Here is a 23,854-nt window from a genome sequence, read left to right as displayed (position 1 = left end):
TGTGGTCTCTGGACCGTGTGGTATGGAGGGATTGGGATTTCTTTAGATGTAGCATTTCTAACCGAGCTGGGTCAGACATGGCTTTGTAAGTCAAGCAAAGATCGCCTCTTAGTGAGTTTTTTTTTTTTTTTTTGTCTGTCCGTGTAGGACGCATGTTTAAGGTCTGGGATCCTCTTTGTGAGGTACTTTTGCAGCCTTTCCAGCTTATCCTTATAGCTCAGGTCTATCCACTGCAGGATAAAAGCCCAATAAAGGTCTGCACACCTAAAAATATAAATACTCCCAATGACTGAAAAAACAATTTAATCCAGAACAGATGTAAAAGGTTAAGTGCTTTTGTTTCAACATAGGAAACTTCTTCCGAACAATAACTATAAAGACAAGGCAGTTTAAATGCATCTGGTAGTGAAATGATTGGATAAAAAGCAACAATCCTGTAAAACTTTACATCTAGCCACCGATTTACATAAATACAGCATCTACATTCATCTAGTACAAAAAGCACACAAATCAATTTTTTTTAAACTATATATATATATATATATATATATATATATATATATATATATATTAGTGTTTTTATAAAAAAAATAATATTTTTAAAACCTGTTAGCTCTCATCTTAAGAGCAAGCATAATGGAAATCATCATCAGCCCCCTTTTTTTCTACATGGGGTTTGGGTATCATGTTAACTGTCGCCAACTCTCTCGATTCAGTGCCACACTGCTGCTTTCTTAAACACTCATGCCTGACCGTCACAGATGATCTTTCACACTATCCATCCACCTCTTTGCTGGATTTCCTCGCTTCCTTTTACCCTTTCTTCCTGTCTGTCCCAAATCTTCCTCAACAGATTGTCTTCTGCTTTTCCACACGTGCCCAAACCATTGTTATCTGTTCTCTCTGATATTTTCTGAAATTGGAGCTACTTTGCTTCTACTCTTATGTCATTTCTTCATCTGTCCCACAGTGTGCATCCTACCACCTTTCTCTGGCACTTATTTCTATCACCTTTAGCTTCAAATGTTCTGCCTTTACTGCCCAGGTTTCAGTACCATACAATAGTACTGGTCATACCACTGTCTTGTACACCTTACCTTTCAGTTTCTTTGGCATTCTTCTGTCATATCAGACACCTGATATGCCATGCCAGTTGGCTGCAGCCCCTCTGATTCTAGCCTTGACCTCTTCATTCATACTACCCTTTTCCTCAACTACTCTTCCCAGATACTTGAAGCTGTTTACCTGTTTCACCATCTTTCCTTCTCTCTCTATTCTCAGCTTCTTCCGATTTCCCCAATTTGCTGCCATTACCACAGTCTTATCTGTGCTTAGTTCCATCCCAAGTACCTTCAGATTTACATTCCATTCTCCTATCCTTTGCAGAAGTTCTAGCTCAGAGTCTGCCTGTACTACCACATCATCTGCATACAGCAGCTTCGTTGATCCGTCCCCTCCAACCTGTTTGCTAATGTAGTCCATCACCAGTATGAACCGCAGTGGGCTCAGAGATGAACCCTGATGTACACCCACTCCCACTAGAAACCTCTCTGTGAGGCCAAACACTGTTCATACTTGAGCCATTGGATCCTTGTACATAGCCTGCACTAATTCTACCGATGTTTCTGGGACTTCAAACCACCACAGTACTGCCCAGATCAGCTTTCTTGGAACATTGTCATATGCTTTCTCCAAGTCTAGGAATGCCCAGTTGGACTCTTTCCTCATCTCTAGCTTCTCAAATATCTGTCTCAATGCAAACATCGCGTCAATTGTGCTGCATCCTGATCCAATTCCAAACTGCTCATCTCTCATCTTATATTCTTCTACTCTGCAAATCAGTATCAATCACCCTCTCCAGAACTTTCATGCAATGCGATAGGAGCTTGATGCCTCTGTACTGCCCACAGTTGTGAATGTCCCCCTTTGTCTTTGTACACTGGCATGAGTATGTTTATTTTCCTATCTGGGATACGCTTCTCTCCACACTGCTATTAGTACCCTCAAGAACCATTTCTCCCCTATATCACCCAGCATCTTTATCATATCTGCTGTGACCTCATTCGAGCCAGCTGCTTTCCATGACTTCATCTTCTAGGGTGGGCTCCTCTTCCTCTCATCATAGGCTGTTTCTGGGGCAGTACAGCTTCTGTGGGGTTTTCTTCATTCAGAAGCTGCTAGAAATGCTCCTTCCATCTGCCTTTAATGTCTTCTGGGCTGGTAAGCAGGTTGTTGCTGGCATCCCTTATGAAGGGTGTCGGACCATCTTCTTTATCTTTCTGCCTTTGCCTTGCAACCTGATATAGTTTATTTATGGCCCTTACTGAGTCACTTTCCATAAGTTATTACAGTGCCTCCAATGCCCTATTTTTTGCTATTGCAACTTCTTTCTTAGCTTGTTAGCCAACCAGTAGCTTTCTAAATTACTTGGGGAGGAGAGGGAATATTCTGAGAACAAAGCATATACTATGTTTTTACCCAAACAAAGTTGATTAGGCTGTACATGAGGAGAGGGATGTGAATATTAACAATGAACAAATCATTGATAGGGAGAAAGGAATACAGGGGTCTTTTAGGCAAAACCCCTTGAGGAGATGTCCCAGAATCAGAATTTCCACCCCACTTATGCACAAGTTGCCCAAAGTTGGCAACACAACCAGAGGAACAGGGAGAGAAGTAAACGGAGGACAAACAATGTTTTATGTACCCACAACCCTAATTCTCACATTACAGTGGACCGTGGTTGTATATTCTCATTGAATAATTTTTTCGTGTTCAATTACACTGACTTGTTAGTGGAAGAACTACATTTTAAACTATTTCAAAAGCGTTTTTACCTTTATACCTGCTAGCAGGGGCAAATGTTATGAAACACTACTTGACACCAAAATGTTTATCAGGAATTTAAACCTTCAGGAATTGTTCTTAAGGATTGTGATGACATTCTAAGATTATCTGACACAGAGAACTTACCCATAAGAGTATTTTTAACCCCCCCCCATCCTGTACTGGCTAATTTTGATACTTTATTGGAAAATGAGATTAAACAGCATTTCAAAACCAAGAAACGGTTTAAAGACAATCTTAGCCAGGAAGAGAAAAACCTCCTGCATATTTAAAGTGAAAGGAGGGAAATGAGGGATTTATGTATCATGAAACTTGACAAGGGAGGGGGTGCGATTATGGAACAATGGAATTACAAGGGTAAAATGTTTGAAATTCTCAATGATGAAGGAACATACTGCAATGTGTCTCAATGAAATAGGGATAGCATACAGGAAGATAGATTTGAACCTTGAAGACAATTTATTACAAGGAATGATCAAAAATTATACGACTTTTTACGCGTTAAAAACTGTTATTCCTGGGATTTTTGGAATTCCCAAGGTTCATAAGAATGCCCTGGACCCACCCCTGAGGCCTATTGTTGACCCAACCCTTGGCGATGTATACAGACTCCAAATTCATGAAATTTTCTTACAAAAATGGGGAATATTATGTTTGATGACAATTTAAGTTTCCTTGCCATTGATGTAAAGGATCTTTTTTGCTGTCATACCCCACCAGACTGAAGTGGTTTGAAGAAACTTTAGTTTTGATATTCTCTCTGGTAATGACTTTATATAAACAATGGAAACAATTGAAGGTGTTTTGAAAAACAATTTTATTTTCAAGGAGAATACTACAAACAGTTAAACGGGGTGGCCATGGGCATGGCTTGCACCCCAGTATATGCAAATCTTGTGTTACTATATTTGGAAATGAAATATGTTTTTGAAAGTGAATATTGGGAGTCCATTCGGCTTACTTCCATTATTTGAATAACACTTGTGTGGCAAGGTTCAATAAATCACGTGGACAAATTTAGGGAATACTTAGAGTCTACAACTGATTTTTTATCCTTCACACATATGCTAGATGATTTCAGCCATAGCATATTTACACATACATATCATGAAGTATACAGTCAATCACTGTTTTACCTTCAAAATTCATACACAAGATTATTTTTCAAATTCATATTTACATTTCAAGAGTAACCATCCTTATTCCCAGAAGAAAAATATAGTGAAAGGCCAAATGGTTATGGCTGCCAGGATGACCTCTGTATGGGATGATTTGATTCTGGAACTAGAATATATAGGTAAATTAATTATTTCTAGGGAGTACCCAAAATGTCCCACTGAAGCTACCAAAAGGGAAATTTTAGGAGGATGGGGTAAAAAATATTACCCCTTACTTAACGGTCTCATGGTGGAAGGGAATACTTCCCCTCCTGATTCATCTTTGAACATGCTTATTGCAGCTCCGCAGATACCATTAGGACTCATCTCAGACCAAGGCTATGGTTACGAAATGTTGGAATTTGTTTGCCAATATGCCACACACAGTTAAGGCTTTTCAAAGTTCATTTAAGGTCAGCTTTATAAGTGTTAACCACAAAAAAGTTATTTGAAGGGGATGACCCTTTTAAATGTGGCAACTGCACAAAGTGCTCTATAGTAGTTAATGATACAGAACTATTTTTACCTAGTTTGCAAAAATACATACCTACTGATGGTTATTATTAAACTGTGTCCAAGGGGGTCTGTTTTGCATTTTATATTGGTAAAAAACAAAAGAAATTTAAAACAGAGAATTTACAAACATGTACATGACATGAACAGAGGAAGGGAGACCAATGTTGTATACAGACATAGGACTCTGTACCCAGATGCAAAATTTAAATTTTGGATCATTGAGCAGGTTAAACATATGGAACAGGGTGGCGACTGGGAGACCAAGCTTGAACTTCATGAAACGATATGGCAGTTGACCCTGGATGCTTGTACTAGCCCGGGTTTAAATTACCATATTTCCATTATGCCTGCCCTTAAGATGAGAGCCAACAGGTTTTAAAAATATTTTTTTTTTATAAAAGCAATATATATAGTTCTTAAAAAAAAAAAAAGACATTTGTGTGTTTTTTGTACTAGATTAATGTAGATATGTTTTTGTGCATTTATGTAAATCAGTGGCTAGATATCAAGTTTTACAGGGATCTATTGTTTAGGTCTAGAATTACGTTAACATTTCTTTATCTTTCATTGTGGACTAATTGTTGCTTTTTATGCAATCATTTCACTACCAGGTGTATTTAAACTGCCTTGTCTTTATATTTATTGTTCTGAAGAAGTTTCCTATGTTGAAATGAAAGCTTTTAATCTTTTACATCTGTGTTGTGGATTAAACTGCTTACTCAGTCATTAAAGTATTTGCATTTTTGGGTGTGCAGACCTTTATTGGGCTTTCATCCTGCAGTGCTGATTTCCATTCAGTGCGGTTTGTGTTCTTTACAGCATTCCTTCATCGGTTACCAGCTATACTCTCCGGAAATTAATTCCAAACATGGAGTCTCCACTGCAGTTTCCAAAAGATAAGACCAGCTGCTGCTCAACTGAACTCTGAATTTCAAACAGCCCCAAGGCCGGACCATCCTGTTTAGTTTACATGTCAAATGTAATATTCCTGCTTGCACACACAGTTCTGTATAAATGCAGTCCTGTTATGTGATTTGTTTTAGGCACCAGAACTAGTGGTTAAGTCCATGGATTTTTGCATTTCTATACTACCACCAGCTTTAATGACCCTATAAGGGAGTCCATACGATTGGCCGTTGGATCCCTGGGTTGGACAGTAGTGCATTAAGTATATCCTGTCTTAGCAAGGAACATAACCTTAAACTCTTGCAGTACTAGTCAGACGTCTTGAACCTGGGTAAAGAATAGCTACTGTGGCAGGATTACCTCATCTACTTATGTACAACTAAAATAGTAGTAAGGTCCATTACCAAGATCCGCCTTTGATTCCTATTGTGACATCTGTGACCAACTACAATTATTACCTACTGCTGTCATTCTATTATGATAGGGCTTCATCATATTAATATGAGTGTGTTTCTGCCTCCTGCCATGCAGCTCCACCACATAATTAACATTGCTGCCTTCCTCAACAGTGAAATGACCCTAACATGATGCTTGTGGCTTATTCTGTTCAACAGGAATTAGCACCACTGCCTTTTGTTTGATTGCAAAATCTTTGGCTGCAATGTTCCTGCTCTACCAGATCTTTGGCTGCAATGTTCCTGTTCTACCAGACCTTCTGTTGATATTGTGATTGGGCACAGTGCTGCTGTGCCACCCTCATGACATTAGTCCCGAAACTCAGGACTTATTCCAATCAAACATGTTGTGCAAATGGTTTTCATCCTTTTACTCATTAATTATGTCTACCCCCCCCCCCCACACACACACACACATTCCCTAGTCAAATGGCCAAAAAAAAAAATGGCTCTTTGGGCACCTCTCTGCATGGAGACAGGAAATGTGGGAATGGGACGGTTGTCTTCCTCTAAAACTGGTCCACAGATATGCACAGCATTGTCTTAAAAGTAGACACAAACTTCTAAAGTGAACCTTTATGGATGGCAATTTTTAAGTTTACTCCATACTGATTCCACAAAGTTCACATCAGTTATGCATCTAGCCCCTCTGCATATTGGTACTCACAGAGAAAATGCATTCTGCTGAAAATTTCTAATTATTTGCCACCTTTTTTCCTTCAATAGAGAAGGAAAACCACCCATGCAGGGTACCTGGTAGCATAATCCAACAAAGCCACAGAGCTCTACCTCTTTTTTTCAAGTTGCTTGAGGCCAAGAGGCCCTACAGTGTCCATGGCTACCCGCTGAAACCATTACTTGATAACAGACAAAGGCGGCATCAAAGCAAACCATGACCGAACCTCCATACTCCAAACAAATGCAGCAACTATAGTCCAAATATGTAAAAGAAAATAAAAATGCAGGTATCTGTGGCACTTAAAGCAACCAGGCAGTAGAACAAATTAATTGTGTCTGGGGAAATGAAGATAAATACAAAAAACTTTAGTCACTAAGGAATTAAATGAATTAAATTGAAAGTGTTTGCTTTAAGAATGGAGAGAGTTAAATGGTTTGATTGAATGTAATTGGTGGTCAGTTTGTATAAAAGTGAATTTTTTGGAGATGTTTTATTCTAAGGTGGTGGTGACAGAGATGCTAGAATAAAAAGGCATCAAAGCAGCCTGTGCTTTGTACCCTGGGATCCTAACATTTTGGCACTGCTCAAACATCTTGTAGTACCCTCTTGCATCATTTGCAATGCTTGGTCATTATACAATTTTGCATAATTTTCCTTTTGTGTTTCATGACCATATGTCCCGAAAAATAAATATCATGGGCTACAGCCATAACTGCCCATCAGTAAGCTCTTGGGACTACCAGATGCAATATTACTTTCCCCGCTAGCCTTCCTTCAGAAATTCAGTCACTGTTTGTCTCAGTATAGAGACCCCTTTCTGTCAGAGAGTCAAACGTCCCCAGAGTTACCACCGTCATGTCCTGTAAGGTGAGATCAGATAGTTGTCCCAATCTAAAATTTCCCTGAGATTCTCCCTTGCTTCCCTCTTTAAAGATAGAAATATGTTCTGACAGTTTTGGCTCTGATTCAGGCTTGCTGCTACTATCTAGCACATTCCATGAAGTAACCACATCATAAACCTCTGCTAAGTATGTGATCACTGGACAGTTTTCTCTGTACCATCTTCCCAGCTTGTCACCATGCCTACCTGCATGTAACTGCACAAACACATGCTAATATTCATCTATTACTACTACAAAAAAAAAAAAAAAAAAAAAAAAAAAAAGCTATGTATGTAGCATCTCTCTCAAGTGTACCTCATTACAAGGAATGCTCCTGATTTGGGTCTTAAATAGTGTTACTCAAATTCACAATGAAGGGGTCCATTATACATTCAGTGTTGCAATTATTTTAACAGATACCCATAAAAAATAGAACATTCTTATAATAATTACAAGAACTATTCTTTTAGTAAACAGTGCATTTTTATCAATCATTCCAAGAGCTTCCTACTTGAAGGAGTTAGTAAGATTTTAGTAAATGCTTCACATCTTCCCCATATATTCAACGTTATGAGAGATAGTGTTCTACATTTTGATGAAGGAAGGTTGAGAGTAATTATATATAAAGGTAGTTTATTTTCAAAAATGTACACAAATATAATGACATCAGCTTAGATGTTTTTAAACCCTAGCTTACACTTAAATTATTCAACAACTGTTTCTTTCTGAAATTGGTACACCTTGTTTGCTGTAGCATAGACTAGATCCAGGCCTGCTGAATCTAGCTTTGTTTGCATGCTTGTTGTTTGTTTGCTTGTTATTTCCCTGAAACGCTAATTCCACCTAAAACACGGCTTTTCAGCGCTTCTGTGGATCCCTAGTGATATCTGCATTGCGTACTGTACTTATTTCCTTGTTTCACTTGAAAGAAAGTTACTGTTTGTCATTTTTGCATTTAAGTTACCTGTAACACATTGCATTTAAGTTACCTGGCACTTGCTCACTAAGTCAGCACTAAAAAATTAAACGCACTACACCCTCACAAACTCCCCTCGAGTACCTTGTTCCCCATTGGCCCTTTTTTTCAATTATAAAGGAATTCCCAATACTATTCTAGCATGTCCAAAGGTCAGTTGTCAATCTCCTCTCCGGTCCAGCTGGTGAATCTGGGAATCTTGAGGCAATGTTACAACTGCCTCATGTACACAGACAACCCTCTTTTCCTCCCAACAAATTCCAACACATGTGAGAGATGCAACCATATAGCCAAACTGGAGGCTAAGCTCTCTCAACTCAGTACTGGCGTAACCAGTCAGGAGGAGAAAGAAACCACACTCACTACAATTCCAGTCTCACATAGACCTACCACAACAGAAAACCAAACACAAACACACAAAAACATACTCGGAGGCTCTAAATAAAAATCTGCTTAAGCAGCAGAGACCTCCAAAGCAGACACCCAAGCAACCGCTACCCCAAAACACACCACGTGCAACACATAGCTCACAAAGCCAGTGTGCTAAACAGTCACAGCCCTTAAGGCTAAACAACACACCTGATACACTTGTAATAGGTGACTATCATCAGGCACACTGACGTCCCACTCACCAGGCTGAACAAGGAGAAGGTCACGGTGAGCTGCCTGTCGGGCGCTAGGATCTGCCATATAACACAAGCACTCTGGTCACGCCAAGGCAAGTACAAATATGACTCTGTCATTGTCCATGCTGGTGTGAATGACCTGAGACGTACCTCCCTGGACTACATGAAGAGACAGAGGAGCTCTCTGAGCATGTAGTCCAGGCCGGTATGACCCTGACCTTGAGTACCATTTTACCCTCACCAAGAATGATGCCACAATATGAAGACAAGATGATCAATTTCAACAATTGGCTTAAGTATTGGTGTCATTCAAAGGGGATCCAATGCCTGTTAGCCTGGGATGACATGCTCGACAAGCCACGATGCTTCACTAGGGACAGCTTGCACCTGTCACCCCTGGGCTTTCGGATATTGGCAAAGGCTCTTGCTACCCCCATAGTGCATTTTTTAGGCAAGGCTCAAAAGACAAACCCACCTCCATAAGTATCACAAGGGATAAGAAAAGTACAGTTTTGTACCTACCATAAATGTAGATGTTAGAGTGTACACCCTGTTGCAGTCATCACACTTGGGTTATCCTGTCATCAGGCGGTCCCGCAGTCAGCCAGAATTCCAAAGTCTTGGTCCGGCGTCGGTTGCTGTCGCTTCTTCCCTGACGTCAGTGCACCAGGGGTATATATAATGCATCCGACGCCATTTTCTTCAGTTTTTCTTGCCCCAGATGTCAGGTGCCCCCAAAAAGGTGGACAGTAATTAGTACCAATTTAAGAAATTTTAGCACAAACACAAAATCCCTCCAGCTATAAGCAAATACATCAGGAAGGTATTGTAGAGATTTAGCCAGTTAGATCAGAGTGGATGGAGGGAGGGTAACCTGGACTGCAGCAGGGTGCACACTCTAACATCTACATTTATGGTAGGTACAAAACTGTACTATGTTCATCATGTTACCCCGCTGCAGTCATCACACTTGGGTAGAATCCCAAAGCTAAGGATGGGTGGAGGAGTCAGAGGGTTAGAGGAGGCTAGAAGGCCCTGCAGAACTGCAGTGGCGAAGTCAGCTCTAGTCTTAGAGTAAAATGGTAAGTGATAGTGTTTGATAAAGGTGTGTACTGAACTCCAAGTTGCAGCTTCCAAAATCTCCTTGGTTGGAACCCCCCTGAGGAAGGCTGTAGATGTAGCTGTTGCCCTGGTAGAGTGGGGCCTAATGGTAGCAGGAACTGGTTTTCCATGATGGGTATAGCAAAAACGAATGCAATGTCCTATCCACTTGGAAATGGTTTGTTTTGATATAGCCTTCCCTTGTGAAGCTATAGCATAGGATACAGCTGGTCAGATTTTCTGAAAACCTTAGTTTTATCCAAGTAGTAACAAAGTTGCCTGTGAAAGTCCAAGGAATGCAGGAGTCTTACTCCTTTGTTCTGTGGATTTGGGAAGAAGGTGGGTAAGTGGATGGTTTGATTTAAAGTCACACTGGAAACCACCTTAGGCATGAAGGAAGGATTAGTTCGTAGAGAAACTCTGCCTTGATGGAAAATGAGGAAAGGTTCCACTGCCATTAGTGCCTGCAGCTCTGAGACTCTTCTAGCTGAAGTTATTGCTAGCAGCAGGGCAGTCTTCCATGATAGAAACTGTAGATCTTCAGAGAAAGCTGGTTCAAAGGGAGATAGCGTAAGTTTTTCCAGAACAAAATTGAGGTCCCATGTTGGCGTAGGTGCTCTCCTGAGGGGCCTAATGTTTTTTTCCCCTCTGAGGTACTGCCTTAGAAGTGGATGTGAAAATAAAGGTGGACCCATGTTGTAGTGGGCTGAAATAGCTGATGCATGGATTTTAATGGAAGAAAAAGAAAGTCCTTTGTGCAACATCTCAGTTAAATACTGTAGAATCTGAGGCATGTGAGGCTGAAGTGTGTTTTGGCCTTTAGCTTTGTTCCATGCACAAAACCTTTTCCATTTGTCCGAGTAGGCCTTTCTGGTGCTGGGCCTCCTAGCTTCCAGGATAACATCCATAACTGCTTGGGAAAGAGGAGCTGGCTGGATGCTTAGGTGATTTGCCATGCAGCCAGATTTAAGGTTTTAAGCTGGCTGTGTAGAATCTGATTGTTTTGCTGTGTGAGCAAATGGGCAATTTGTGGTAAAATCCAAGGTGGGCCCTGGGCCATATTCCTTAATAGTGGGTACCAGTGCTGGTGTGGCCAGTCTGGGGCTATGAGTATCAGTCGTGGTTCTCTCCTTTCTGACTTTCAGAAGCACCTTTGTGAGGAGAGGCAATGGAGGGAAGGCATATACTGTTAGGTTTTTCCAACTGAATGAGAGTGCGTCCACTTTCCAAGCTTGATGGTGAAGTGTCCTTGTACAAAATTTTGTTAGCTGATAGTTTTGGGGGCTGGCACACAGGTCTATGTCTGGAAGGCCCCATTTTCGAGTTATCATTGCAAATATTTATGGATCCAGTTTCCACTCATGTTTCTGCTGAGGTCGTCTGCCAATGTGTTCTTTTTTCCTGGCAGGAATTGAGCTTGTAACTGAACTTGGTAAGCTAGTGCTGTGTTCCACAAGGTCATTGCTTGCCTGCAGAGAGGGTAGGAGTGTGTGCCCCCTTGTTTGTTTATGTACCACATTACTGTGGTGTTGTCCGTCCTTATTGTAAGTTGTCCTGGATGTAATAGGTTCTTGAAGGCTGTCAGAGCATTCTGTACAGCTAGCATCTCTTTTTGATTGATGCGCAGATTCCTTTGATCTGCAGTCCATACACCTTGAACGCACTGTCCTGCCATGTGTGCCCCCCAGGCGTAGTCCGATGCATCTGTTGTCAAGGTTTGCCTGGCTGGGGGCAAGGTGAAAGGCTGACCCTTGTTGAGGTGACATGCCTGTGACCACCATAGAAACTCCTGTTGTAGGCAGGGAATGAGAGATATCATTGTGTCCAAGCTGTGGTTGTGTTGAGACCATACGCTTTTTAGGTACCACTGTAATTTCCTCATATGCAGCTTTGCAAATGGTATTAGTATTATGCAAGATGATATGAAGCCCAAAGCCTGCAGAATTTTTCTTGTAGGGAGTTGGGTCTTTGTTGCCATTGTTTTGAAATATTGAGTCAGTTGTAGTTTGTCTGGCGTCAGATAAGCCTTCTGGGCCGTTGTATTCAAGCTGGCACCCAGGAATGTCATATTTTGTGAGGGTACTAGTTTTGATTTCTTTTCATTTACTGTGTACCCCAGGCAACTTAGAAGATGTGTTACAAAAGCCAGATGCTGTAAGAGAAAGTCCTTGCTTTCTGCTTGGATGAGGCAGTCGTCCAGGTATGGGTATATTTGAATTCCTCTTTTTCTGCAGTATGCAATTACTGGTGCCAGGCATTTTGTGAAGACCCTGGGTGCAGTAGATAAGCCAAACGGCAGTGCAGACAATTGGTAATGAGTTGAACCTGCAATGAAATGGAGGTATATTCTGCAACTTTGTCTGATAGGGACATGCAGGTATGCCTCCTTGAGGTCCAGCGTTACTAGCCATGCTTTCTTGCCCAACATGGGAAGCTGCTGCTGTAGTGTTAGCATCTTGAATTTGGGTACTTGTAAGAAGGTGTTTAGAATTGAAAGGTCCAGAATTTGTCTCCAGGCATTGTCCTTTCTGGGGACTAGAAAGAGTCTTGAGTAAAATCCTTGGCCTTGCTCTCGTGTAGGTACCAGCTGAATGGCTCTCATGTCCATGAGAGCTGTAATTTGTTTTTGTGTCTCTGCCCATTGATTTTGTGGAAGGTTTGGGATTCCTCTTTTCATTGGCAAGGTGTGGAAATGGAATCTGTATCCTCGTGAAATTATGTCTAGGACCCATTTGTCCTTTGCGACAATGTGCCAGTTGTCTGAAAAAAGTGCGAGTTTTCCTCCCAAGGGGGCTGCCAAGAGAGTGTTGCTTGGCCAGATGAGGTGCAAGTCATTGAGTTTGCCTTCTGGTAGTTTGGGACCTGTCTTCTCCTCCCTTCTGTGTTGCAGTGTCCCATTGTTGAGGTTTGTATTGGGCTTGTGGTTGTCCTCTGCCTCTTGGACGTCTGTATTTACCCCTCTGTGGTCTGTCAGTAGCTGGAAAGGATCAATTTTTTGTTGGCCAATTTCTGCTGAAGCGAGGGGGCTGTACCTGTAGAAAATCTTTGACTGTCTGCATAGATTTTGCCTTATCCTCCATTTTCTTTAAGACTTCTTCTGCTTTAACTCCAAATAGAACATCCTGCTGTAAGGGAGCATCTAGAAGCTTGCTTTAACATGATCAGGCAGAGTTTGTTCCTTTAACCAAGCATGCCTATGTATATCAGACCCAATGACAGCTGCTCTGCAGGAAGCCTCCAAAGAATCAAACCCACATTGTAAAAGTATGTTTGCCCACCTGTTCAGTTGCATGCAACAGATCCTGCATTTCTTTCAATTCAGACTGTTGAGGGAGTGTGCTCATTTTTTGTTTTAACTGAGACATTAGAAAACCGCTGATATTTTAGCATGTGAAATTGGAAATTTACTGCTCTCATAGCTAGAGTGGCTGAGGTGTAAACCTTTTTCCCCCACCTGTCTAGTGCTCTGGAGTCCCTTTCCGAGGGTACAGGATTTTTTGCCATAGAAGCCTTAGCCCCTTTGGGACCCTGGGAGATTGTCTCTGGATCAGCAACAGGGCTTTTATAAAGGAATTTGTGGGAATCAGGCACTCTATAGTATCTGTCAGGTTTGGCTGGAGCAGGAGGCAGAGAATCTGGGTTCAAACTAGATTCTAAGTAAACATCATCCACAATGTCTAAAACTGGGGGAATAGCAAGTGGTCTGTGCTGGGGGAGCAAAATAAACTCTCCGAGCCTTTTCTTGGAGTCAGAGTAGTCCTGACCTTCCCAGTGAAAATGTTCCCTCATAGTGTGTAAAGTTTCCCCAAAGGAGTAGTCTTCAGGAGGAGAAGCTCAGGGAATAGAATCCTCAGCATCAGAATCTTCATAAGGGCAGAAGGAGTAATCTTGGTCCTCAGAGGAGCCTGAGGAAATAGACACTTTATCAGAGGAGGCATAATCTTCCTCTTGTCAGGCCTTTTGTCGGGTGGGGGTTGGGAACCCCTGATTAGAGAGATCAAATCTTCTGCCATTTTAAGCATCTGTTTCTTAGGCATGGGGCCTTGAACTGGAGACTGAAGTGCAGTCTTTTTAGGTTTAATAGGAGTCTTAAGTTTAGGATACGTTTTTATGGTGAGCGTAGTCGGTCTGAAGATGCCTTCAGAAACCGAAGGTGTTTCTGCAGCACCGACATCTTTCTGCAGTGTCGTCGGTAGGGGCTAAGCAAAATGGCTCTGTCGGCATAGCACTCTCCGCCAAAGGCTCCGAAGCGGTCTCTGGTTCCAAATCTGCGGTAGTCAGAGGCTGCCTCAGAGCCTCACTGAAGACCTGTGAACCGGAGACTGGACCAGCCGAGGCCTCGGAGTCTGGCTTGGGTCTAGGCTGCCAGTCCTTATCCTTGCGTTCTTTGTGCAATCCGGTAGTCTGTTGCTCCGACGGCATTGTGTAGTTAAATTTTCTACCGAAGTAGTGTCGTGCGAAATGAAAGCGTCTTTTTATAGTACGCTCATTAAACCTAGCACAAAAACAACAACCAGTGACGTTGTTGTCTGGGCCTAGGCAAGGTATGCAGTAAGAATGAAAATCCTTATGAGGTATTTGCTTCCCACAAGAAATACAATTGTTAACTTTTTCTGACATCGGTCTGAGGCAAGAAAAGTTTCCCCAATGGGGTAACTTAGCTTTATTGAAGACATCGGATCTGAAATTCGACTTCGAAAATCTCAGGAGTCGGCTGACCGGCACTTGCGAACTGCTTCTGCTTCGGGCACCGCACATCAAGAAAGACTGGAGAAAATGGCATTGGATGCATTATATATACCCCTGGCACACTGACGTCAGGGAAGAAGCGACAGCAACTGACGCCGGACCAAGACTTTGGAATTCCGGCCGACTGTGGGACCGCCTGACGATAGGATAACCCAAGTGTGATGACTGCAGCAGGGTAACACGATGAACATCTAAGAGTAATGCTACACAACACCAGAAGTCTAAACCTCAAGATGCACACACTTGAAACTCTGCTTAGCATGTTGAACAAAGATATCTGTGTACTAACAGAAACCTGGTTCAAGGCTCCCGAGAGCACCCCAGAACTACCAGGTTATACCTCATACCATGCTTTTCGGCCCCAAAACTTGGACCGAACCACAAAAGGAGGGGGAGTATCAATATTCGTCAAAGATACCCACACCTCCAGGTTGGTGGCACAGCACAAAGCATCAGAGATTATTCATGTGCAACTAACAGTGGGTAAAACTGCCTTCCAGTTTATAGACTGCTACAGACCACCCTCCCAAACCCAGGAATCCCACTCGGCCTTCCTGAGAACACTGGAAAATATGAAGGCCTCTCCAAACACCATTATATTGGGCGACTTCAACGACCCAAACAGACTGGGAGCATTACTCTAGCTCCAACACCCTAGCCCAAAGGTTCCTAGAATTTATAAACTCAAATTCTATGGAACAACTTGTTACCACTCCCACAAGAGGAGAAAACATACTGGACCTGATCATCACCAACATGGGGACTCTACGCTCCAGACCAGAAGTGTATCCCTCACTGGTAAGATCAGACCATAAACTAATCTCACTGGATATTCACATCCGGACCCCACCCCCTGCCCAGAAAACCACAGTGAAAAACTTCTCTAAAGCAAATTTCACACTCCTCAAAACTGAGGTGGAATCCTTCAAAGCCCCAGGGCTTGTGGAAAATACCGCCCAGACCGCAGAATCCTCTATAAACGCATTCTATGAACACCTTCAGGAATGCGTGGATCATGCAATCCCAAATAAAACCAATACCCAATCCTCCAAAAGCAGACGTCCTGTCTGGTGGACCCCAGCCATAAACAAACTATACAATAGAAGGAGGAAGCTACTACATGATAGAGCAAAATCCCAAAAAGGTAAGGGATCTCTGATCAGTATTAGCAAAAAACTACGGGCACTCATGAAATCGTCTAAGGCCAGCTTAGAGAGAAAAATTGCACAAGACACTAAGGATAATCACAAGGCTTTCTTTAGTTATGTTAGGAACCTGGGTGGGAATTCCCAATTATGCTCAGAATTAGTCCAAAATGACAAAAAAAATACACCAAACCCACAGACATTGGCAACATCCTAGCTGACAGGTTCAGCGCAAACTCCCCCCCCCTCCCCACCAAAAGGGCAAATATCTATCCCAGCAGAGTGCTGCCCCCCTGACATCTCAGATGCTCAGGTAAGAGCCGCCCTTCTCCAAAGCAAAAAACACAGCATCAATGGGACCAGACGGTGTCCCGGGCTGCGTCCTACATGAACTCCAAGAAGAGCTAAACCCAAACATAAAACTACTGTTCAATCTCAGCCTTACTACAGGATATGTACCCAAAGAGTGGCGTACAGCAACAGTGGTCCCTCTCCACAAAGGTGGTGCCTCAATGGATCCTGGAAACTATCGCCCCATAAGCCTGACTAGCTTGGTCTGCAAAGCTATGGAAAGGATCATCATGGACCTCAAAGATATTGGGAACCTACAGGCACTTGATTCTACCCAGTTCGGCTTTGTTAAGGGCAGATCCTGCCTCTTATACCTGGTTGATTTCTTTGAAACAATCACCAACGCCATTGACGAGGGGAAGGTGGTTCACACACAGCCTACCTGGACCTCGCAAAAGCCTTCGATACAATACCCCACTCGGGCATTATGGATAAGCTCACCAGATTAAATATAAACCCCTATGTCACTAGATGGGTTGCAAACTGGCTCAAGGACAGAACCCACATGGTTAGAATTGCTGGAGCCATGTCAGACTCCAAACCAGTTACAACTGGCGTCCCACAAGGCTCAGTCCTGGGACCTCTCTTGTGCGGTATATATTTCTCGGAGGTACAGGCCAACACAGAAGGACTGTGGCTGACCAAGTTCGCAGATGACTGCAAACTGGGCGCCATAATCGACTCTACAGCCAACACAAGCATCCTCCAAAAGGGCCTCATAGAAACAGACAACTGGTGCCAGAGCCATGGCCTCAAGCTAAACGCCAAAAAGTGTATAGTCATCCCCTTTGGCAAAAACAAAGTGCCCACAAATTACCACATAGGTGGTAATCCATTAAGTACAGAAGAAGTAATTAGGGACCTGGGGACCCAAGTTGATAGCAATCTCTCATTTGACAACCACGTGGCCAAAGAGGTTAGAAAAACATTTTATATAGTCCACCTAATCATGAAGGGATTCACATCTAGATCAGGGGAGGTCATCATGCCTCTAACTCATCCCTCATCAGGCCCATAAATGAGTACAATGCCCCTTTTGGGATGTACCTTACCAGACACCTGCAGCAACTGGAAAGACCCCAAAAGTACATCACCAAGAGGATCAAAGGACTCAAACAGATGCCATATGCTGCCCGGTTAAAGAAACTCCAGCTCTACTCAGTGGCATACCGCCTGCTCAGAGGCGATCTGTGCCCAACGTATAAAGCCATGTCCAACCCGGAATTAATGGACATGCTGCACCTCAGAAAATCCAAATCCCATCGAGCTCGCTCGAGACTTGAACCTCAGCACTGAAATAAATAGGACATGCTGGAGGGACAGATTCATAACCCAGAGGCTCCCTTCACTCTGGAATAAAATTCCAGTCCAGGTTAGGCAGAGTCCCTCATTGACTCTCTTCAAGAGGAATCTTGATGAGTGGATGGGAGATCGTAGGTTTACCCCGGGTATCACTTCTGTGTCACTGTTAGACAGAGGCACAGTATACTAACCTTGAAAAAGGGCATAGCAAAATTAATTTAAAATGGGTGGCGAAAGCCAAACACTCTGGCTAGGCTTATAAATGCCCTAGGGCAGATAGCCTAGTATGAACCTATGAACCTATAATGAAATGCAAAGCACTGCTATTACCAAACGGGGGAAAAACAAAAATATTCCTATCTTACTCAGCAGGACATGGGCAACCCTTTCCAGAAACAATACAGGTTTAAAGTAACTCTAGCATACAGTCTCACTTAGTGTCCCAACAGAACTCTATTATGCAGTCTTCTGACTGCATTCACCCATGCATTATTCTCCAGTCTTCTGAATTACTTAGGCCATAGCCACTAAAAATAGACTAAAACTTCATCAGACAAAAGAAATAACAGTACTAGTTAAAAAAAAAAATTATGAAAAGGTTCCATCTGGTGGTTGAACTGCATTATTACAACATCTGTAGATAACACCCATTACAATCTCTTGTCTATGAAAATAGAAAGAAACAGTTCAGCACTGCATCAAATTTCATTACTGCAGTTTATTCGAGAAAAAGAGGATTCCTTTTCAAGCATTTGGCTAAAATCCTATTATATATACATCCTCTAGATATAGCCCTGAAATGGTACTTCTTGATTTGTTAAATGGAGCCCTTTTAGAGGTGGTAAACTACAACTGCCACCAAGTAAACAGGTTATACCATTAAACCTACTGCCATTAAAACAAACTGCAATTCTGAGAAATGACACACTAGCAATCAAAAACATTGTCAAAGTATGTTGTTTTGCAGCAATAAAGACCTTTTATTCACCATTTAAAAGAAACTGCATCTGTAGTTAATGCCACATTAGTGGCAATGAACTACAGATTTATCCTTTAACTGTGACAGAGCTCATACAGAACTGTGTGTTAATTACTCAGTGAGGCTATTTAATAAAAGTATGGGAAATAGTTTAGAAACAAAATTTCAGTGTGCCTAATATTAATAATCCCTGCCCAAGTATAGTATCTGTGAAAAAGGATTTAAACATACCTTGTAAATTTCACCCACTTGGGCTTCGCCCTCTTAGATAAGCTGCTCCAGCCATAGGTAAATTCTGTTTTTTTCAATGCCTTAGGTAAATTTCAAAATCTGGAAGTAATGACCGTTTCTCCTCAAAGGTGGCAATTATTCATACAGCAGTTCTTACAATGATCACTGCTAGTAGGGTAATTATTAAGAGTCAAGAAAAATTTATGGGCCGTCATTTGGTGAGGGGTCAAGCCATACTCTGTTGTGCATTACGTGGTGCATGTCAAAGATGAAAAGGACTTGCGATTGAAAACTGTTAATCTTCCTGGGAAGGGAATGAAGAAACAACCCTTTACCTCCAAGTACTTCTGGTTATTGTACCCATTCGAAAAGGATAATACAGTGGCCTGTGGGTCATAAATAATGTAGGTCATAAAATGCCTATCAGCGGTCTGTTTGGTCTTAACGTCACAATGCATGTGAAATACCATGAACAGCCACATACTTAATGAAGTTTGGCAACAAACTAAGTTGTCCCGGGACATCTTCATGGGGGGATTGAGTTAATATTAGGGGGCGTTAAGTGGGTTGGGGAGGTGAAAGGGTTAAGTGGAGGCAGGGATAGTTGAGAGGAAATGAGAATGATGGGGAGGGGCTTAAGAGGTTTAGGCTAGTGTAGTTGGATCAAGCAATCACATTTGGAGTGAACTTGCTACAGCAGGGATGCCCATGACGACCTATAGGTAAACATAAGAGTCAACGTAGGCGTCTGGGTGCTAATTGGTGGCATGAGTAGTTGGAGTTCATTAGTTATTACTATGTTGGAGTTTATTAGTTATTACTTAGTTTTCCCCTTTTTTTTTTTTTTTGGATAAGTTTTACTCTGGAGGTCAATGTTTCTGGTGCGTAGGTTGATTCTGGTAGTCCGGTTCATAAATTGTATTCATTTTGTCTTCGGTGATGGCATTAAGCTGTGGAGAGGAGAGTTATCAGGCTTTTACATGTTGAGGGAGGGCTCCGCGAGTAGGAGCATGGTCACAGAATAATAAATAAATAGTCTGTGGATCATTGCGAGGCTCTGGTGGAGGGTTAGTAGTGCTGATTTGAGTGGGGGGTGGTTTAAGAGAGGCACATGTCAACGGCACTCGGGGAGGTGGGTTCGCCATTAGTTGTGAGTTGCATGAGAGGGATAGGTGGCAGTTGCTCGTTCATTGGGTGCTGTTGATCTCTGTTAGGCAGGCAGGCTGGTCCTGGCCTGGTGAGGCACAAGCCTGGTTTGGGTCTGCGTGTCACTCAGTCTTACCGGTAGTGTGTTGGTGGTTACTGAGATGTGTATCCCTCGGACTGAGGGATGGAGGGTCCGAAAGTGATGTGCAGCTAGGTGATGAGGCAGCAAGTGGCAAAGATGTTTCATCAGTCAGTGAGGGGCTTGAGCTTGGAAGGGCATTGCCAGTGTCTCGTGTCTTCTGGTGGTGAGGCTATGCTCGCCAGATGTGCAGGCGATGGTTTGTGGTGTTTTCATGGGCTACCAGAGCAGTATTACTCTTGCGTATACATGTCTGCTGTCACTGTGATTCTAGTTATCTATCAATGGTGCAGGATTCCACACAAGTGTCAGATTTGGGGGATGTTTTGGTCCGGTCGCAATTTGGAGTTCTCCACCTTGGTGTCATTCTGTGAAGGGCTGCTAGTCAGAGTTTAGGAGTAAGTGCCGTGAGTTCGGTAGGGTTGGTTCTGTTGCTTGAATTGGGGAGGGGGGTGATCAGGACATTGCGGTGTCCTCTTTTGTGAGAAGTCTGGACGGTAGTAAGAAAGATTAACTACTGTTGAATGTCATGATGAAAGGAGCATCGTGGCAATGAGGTCTAACTCTGCGGAAAATATATTGGTTCAAACTGAAATCATGGCTGACAACATGTAACTGGAGTGGAAATTGATTGAATATTGACCTAAGGAAACAGTGTACTGTTTTGATCCACTGAATGTCTGATTTGGATGTTTATATCAAACCATGCTGACTAGTTTGTTACAGACTTTATGTTGTGTTATTTGCAAATAATAAAAAGTTGATGGGGAAAAATTTGTTGATTGTTGGTTTGAAAAAGGGATTCATGGATAGGGGATTCAGCATTTCCTTTGTTTGTTGATTTCACTGCTTGTACCATGTGCAGAGGGTTCATTGGCTGGTTTGTGAAAGGAGAGGAGTCAGTTTGTGCACAGTTTTCCAGCTGATGAGTGATGCCTCTTATTCAGGAGAGTTTTGTGTAATGAGGGGAACATTTGACATACTTCTGGTCTTCTCAAACAAGATCCAGACTCCCATGGCACTTGCATTTTGGAGGTAGACACAAGCAAGGTGTTGAATGGCGGAGTAGCCATCCCTGAGGTGTTTTGCTCCCTAAATGGAAAGAGACTGATGCTGTCACTGCATCACAGTTTGAGGATGCGTCTCCTATTCCATGGATTATTGAGTGGAATGCATGCCACTGTGTCGTCCAATTGTTATTGGGGCTTTGTCTGGATTTCTTGTGCTGTGGAGTTTGGGGTTTGTTGCTGAGCTGTGGGGATTTTTGCACAGGCTATATGTGGGCTGGGATTCAGCGTCGCTTTTGCAGAGGTGGAGGGTATGTCGTTTGTTGTGGGGGCATGGCTGCAGTCATGGTTTCTTGCCTGTGGGACAGATTCAGTCCATCGGGCCGAGTTGTGGGTGGATGTTCTGGCTCTTGATGACATTTATACAGCCTTGTGTGTTGGCTGTTTGTTCACAGGCTTAAGAGTCAGCGGTTAATGGCTGCGCATGCACAGTCAGGCTTCGTATCTTCTCTTGGTTCTCATACCTTGCACAGATATCGAGTTTCACAGGAAGGGCAGACTGGTTTCATAATTCAGGTCTGTTCCTCATAGAAATGTGTTTTGCTGGCATATGGTAAGGATTAAGGTCAGGATAGAGGACTGTACAATACCAAACACCAAACCTGAACTTTAAGAAATTATTTCAGTTAATGGAATATTTATATAAAGCAGTAGTCTTCTTGCTAATTTTGATGTCATTACTGGGTTCATAGATTCTAGTTTAATGCTGTTGCACATAGGTTTTAGGTAGCACTACCATTTCAGCAGCTTCTATATAGTATATTAAGTTAAGTATTTGTTGACTTTTATGCATATTTAAGTAGGGTGCTTGTGCACATCTGATTGTATTACACACTGAACCGTTTGTTTAGTGGGTCCGTAAAGTCAGGATATGACAAACTGCAGATAAATGTGGGGTTTTAACAGATATACTAATCCTTAACTGGTTACACAGTTAACTTTCTAAGTCGGTAAGCGCATATTTAAAGTTTGACCTCATACTGACCTCATGGTTATATCGTGGTCAGATTTTCTGGTCTGGGAGGTTGAGAGGTATGTAGTCATGTTGTGCCTATTTGCAATGGTGCCCCGTTTAGCAGGTAGGTATTCAGGTCAGAATGATGGGGGTGGGGCCTTAAGTGAGATGGGTATTAAAAAAAAAAAAAGAAAAAAAAAAAACAGGTTCGTCAGGTAGGAAACCATTGGAAGTGAGCGAGGTTAAGGAAATTTCCCTTACATTGCAGCTCATTGGTCCTTTCCACAGTTGAACAGGGTGCCCCAGTGGCACTTAAGGTTTACTTCAGGAGCTTGTGGAGGTGTGTGCTCAGAACTTACAATTTTCTTTTCTTTTGCAGGTGGGGAACAGAGTGGACATCAGTCAGTGACTGGAAGGAAGTGGCTTCAAAGGTGCAGGTACCAGCATGCCGAGTACCAGTTGTGGCGATGCACAGTGAATTCACAGATGATGGAAGCGGTGGTGAGCAAGAAGGTTACACATGGGGAGCACACGTGGGCAACAGTTACTGACGGAAATTGCTAAAGTGCAGAAAGCATCATGCGGTGGATTCAAAGGTGACGTTTTAGTAGGATGGATGTTCTTGTTACTGGAGGGTCTGAGTAATCACCTTAGTAATGCATGTTAGAGCTCTGTTTAAATTAGTGGGAGATGATTATTGCATTGGTATAGGGAGTAAGGAAGAGGTAGATATGGGGAGCCAAGGTTCTGTCGGGTACAGTTTATGGGGAGTGTGGGGATGATTAGAGTCATGACATTCATAGTAGCACAGGAACATATTAGACTACAGCCCTATGGCTCTTGCAAGCGAGTGAAGTTCAATCCTTGCTTTCTTGGAACCTTGGGGTGCTTGTATTCACTCATCCAGTTATTGAACCATAAGGGCCATTGAGGTGTTGGACAGGATGCTGGAGTTTGTTCCTAATGTGTGGCATCTTTGGGAGTGATAAAATTTGTCCCTTGAGTAGGTAGTGTTAATGTTGCATACCAGGTTAAGGTTTTACAGAATAGCACAAGGATCATTTCACTTGGGTATTGGGTGAATTTGTAGATAGGGTTTAGGAAGCATGGTAGGTAGGTGGCTGTATTGGGGTGGTTTTAGAAACTGGGTGTATTCTTACAGTGGAGTTAGAAGGTTTAAAGGAAGCTTGGTTGCAGGATATGGCAGCTGTAGGACAGGGGGGGGTGGTTTTCTGCCAGCTAGGGTAGGACATTAAAGTTGGAGTTAAACTGTTCCCTACAGTAAGGGGGTTGTTGCACATATAGAACTGGGTAGTGGGTGGGCTAAGGTGATATGCTACGGTTAAGAGGGTCTAGAGTGTGAGATTTGCTACTAGTTGTTTGACTGGGTGCCGTCTTATAGTTTGTGGTTTTGTTGTGGTTATAGGCTGACAATACATTCAGGTTGAGCCATGATTTCAGCTTTGAAGGCAGTGGGCCAAAAGGGTTGGCGTTCCTTTGGTGTTGAGGTTCCGGTGTTGCAACGGGGTCACAGTAATCCTACTTTATTTAGTTTCCTAAGGGTGTGTTTCAGTGATGGCATGGCAAAGGGGTTTATGACGGGATTCTAAGGTGCTTTACAGATAATGGGTACACCAAATGATGTT

The 23,854-nt window shown here is 42.6% G+C and overlaps 1 protein-coding gene across 1 annotated transcript in view; it reads left to right on the top strand.

The window, feature by feature from the left end:
- The window catches only part of SARDH (sarcosine dehydrogenase), a 2,624,838-nt gene that overhangs the window by 154,535 nt on the left and 2,446,449 nt on the right, over positions 1–23,854 (top strand). The window contains exons 8-9 of the mRNA XM_044058055.1: positions 20,007–20,073; positions 22,629–22,682. Coding sequence (XP_043913990.1) covers positions 20,007–20,073; positions 22,629–22,682 — 121 coding nt within the window. The remainder of the gene's footprint in view (positions 1–20,006; positions 20,074–22,628; positions 22,683–23,854) is intronic.

Source organism: Protopterus annectens, chromosome 16.part0 (genome assembly GCF_019279795.1).
Source record: "Protopterus annectens isolate FY-2018-M chromosome 16.part0, PAN1.0, whole genome shotgun sequence".
Taxonomy (NCBI): Eukaryota; Metazoa; Chordata; order Ceratodontiformes; family Protopteridae; genus Protopterus; species Protopterus annectens.
This window is presented reverse-complemented; position numbering and strand designations above follow the sequence as displayed.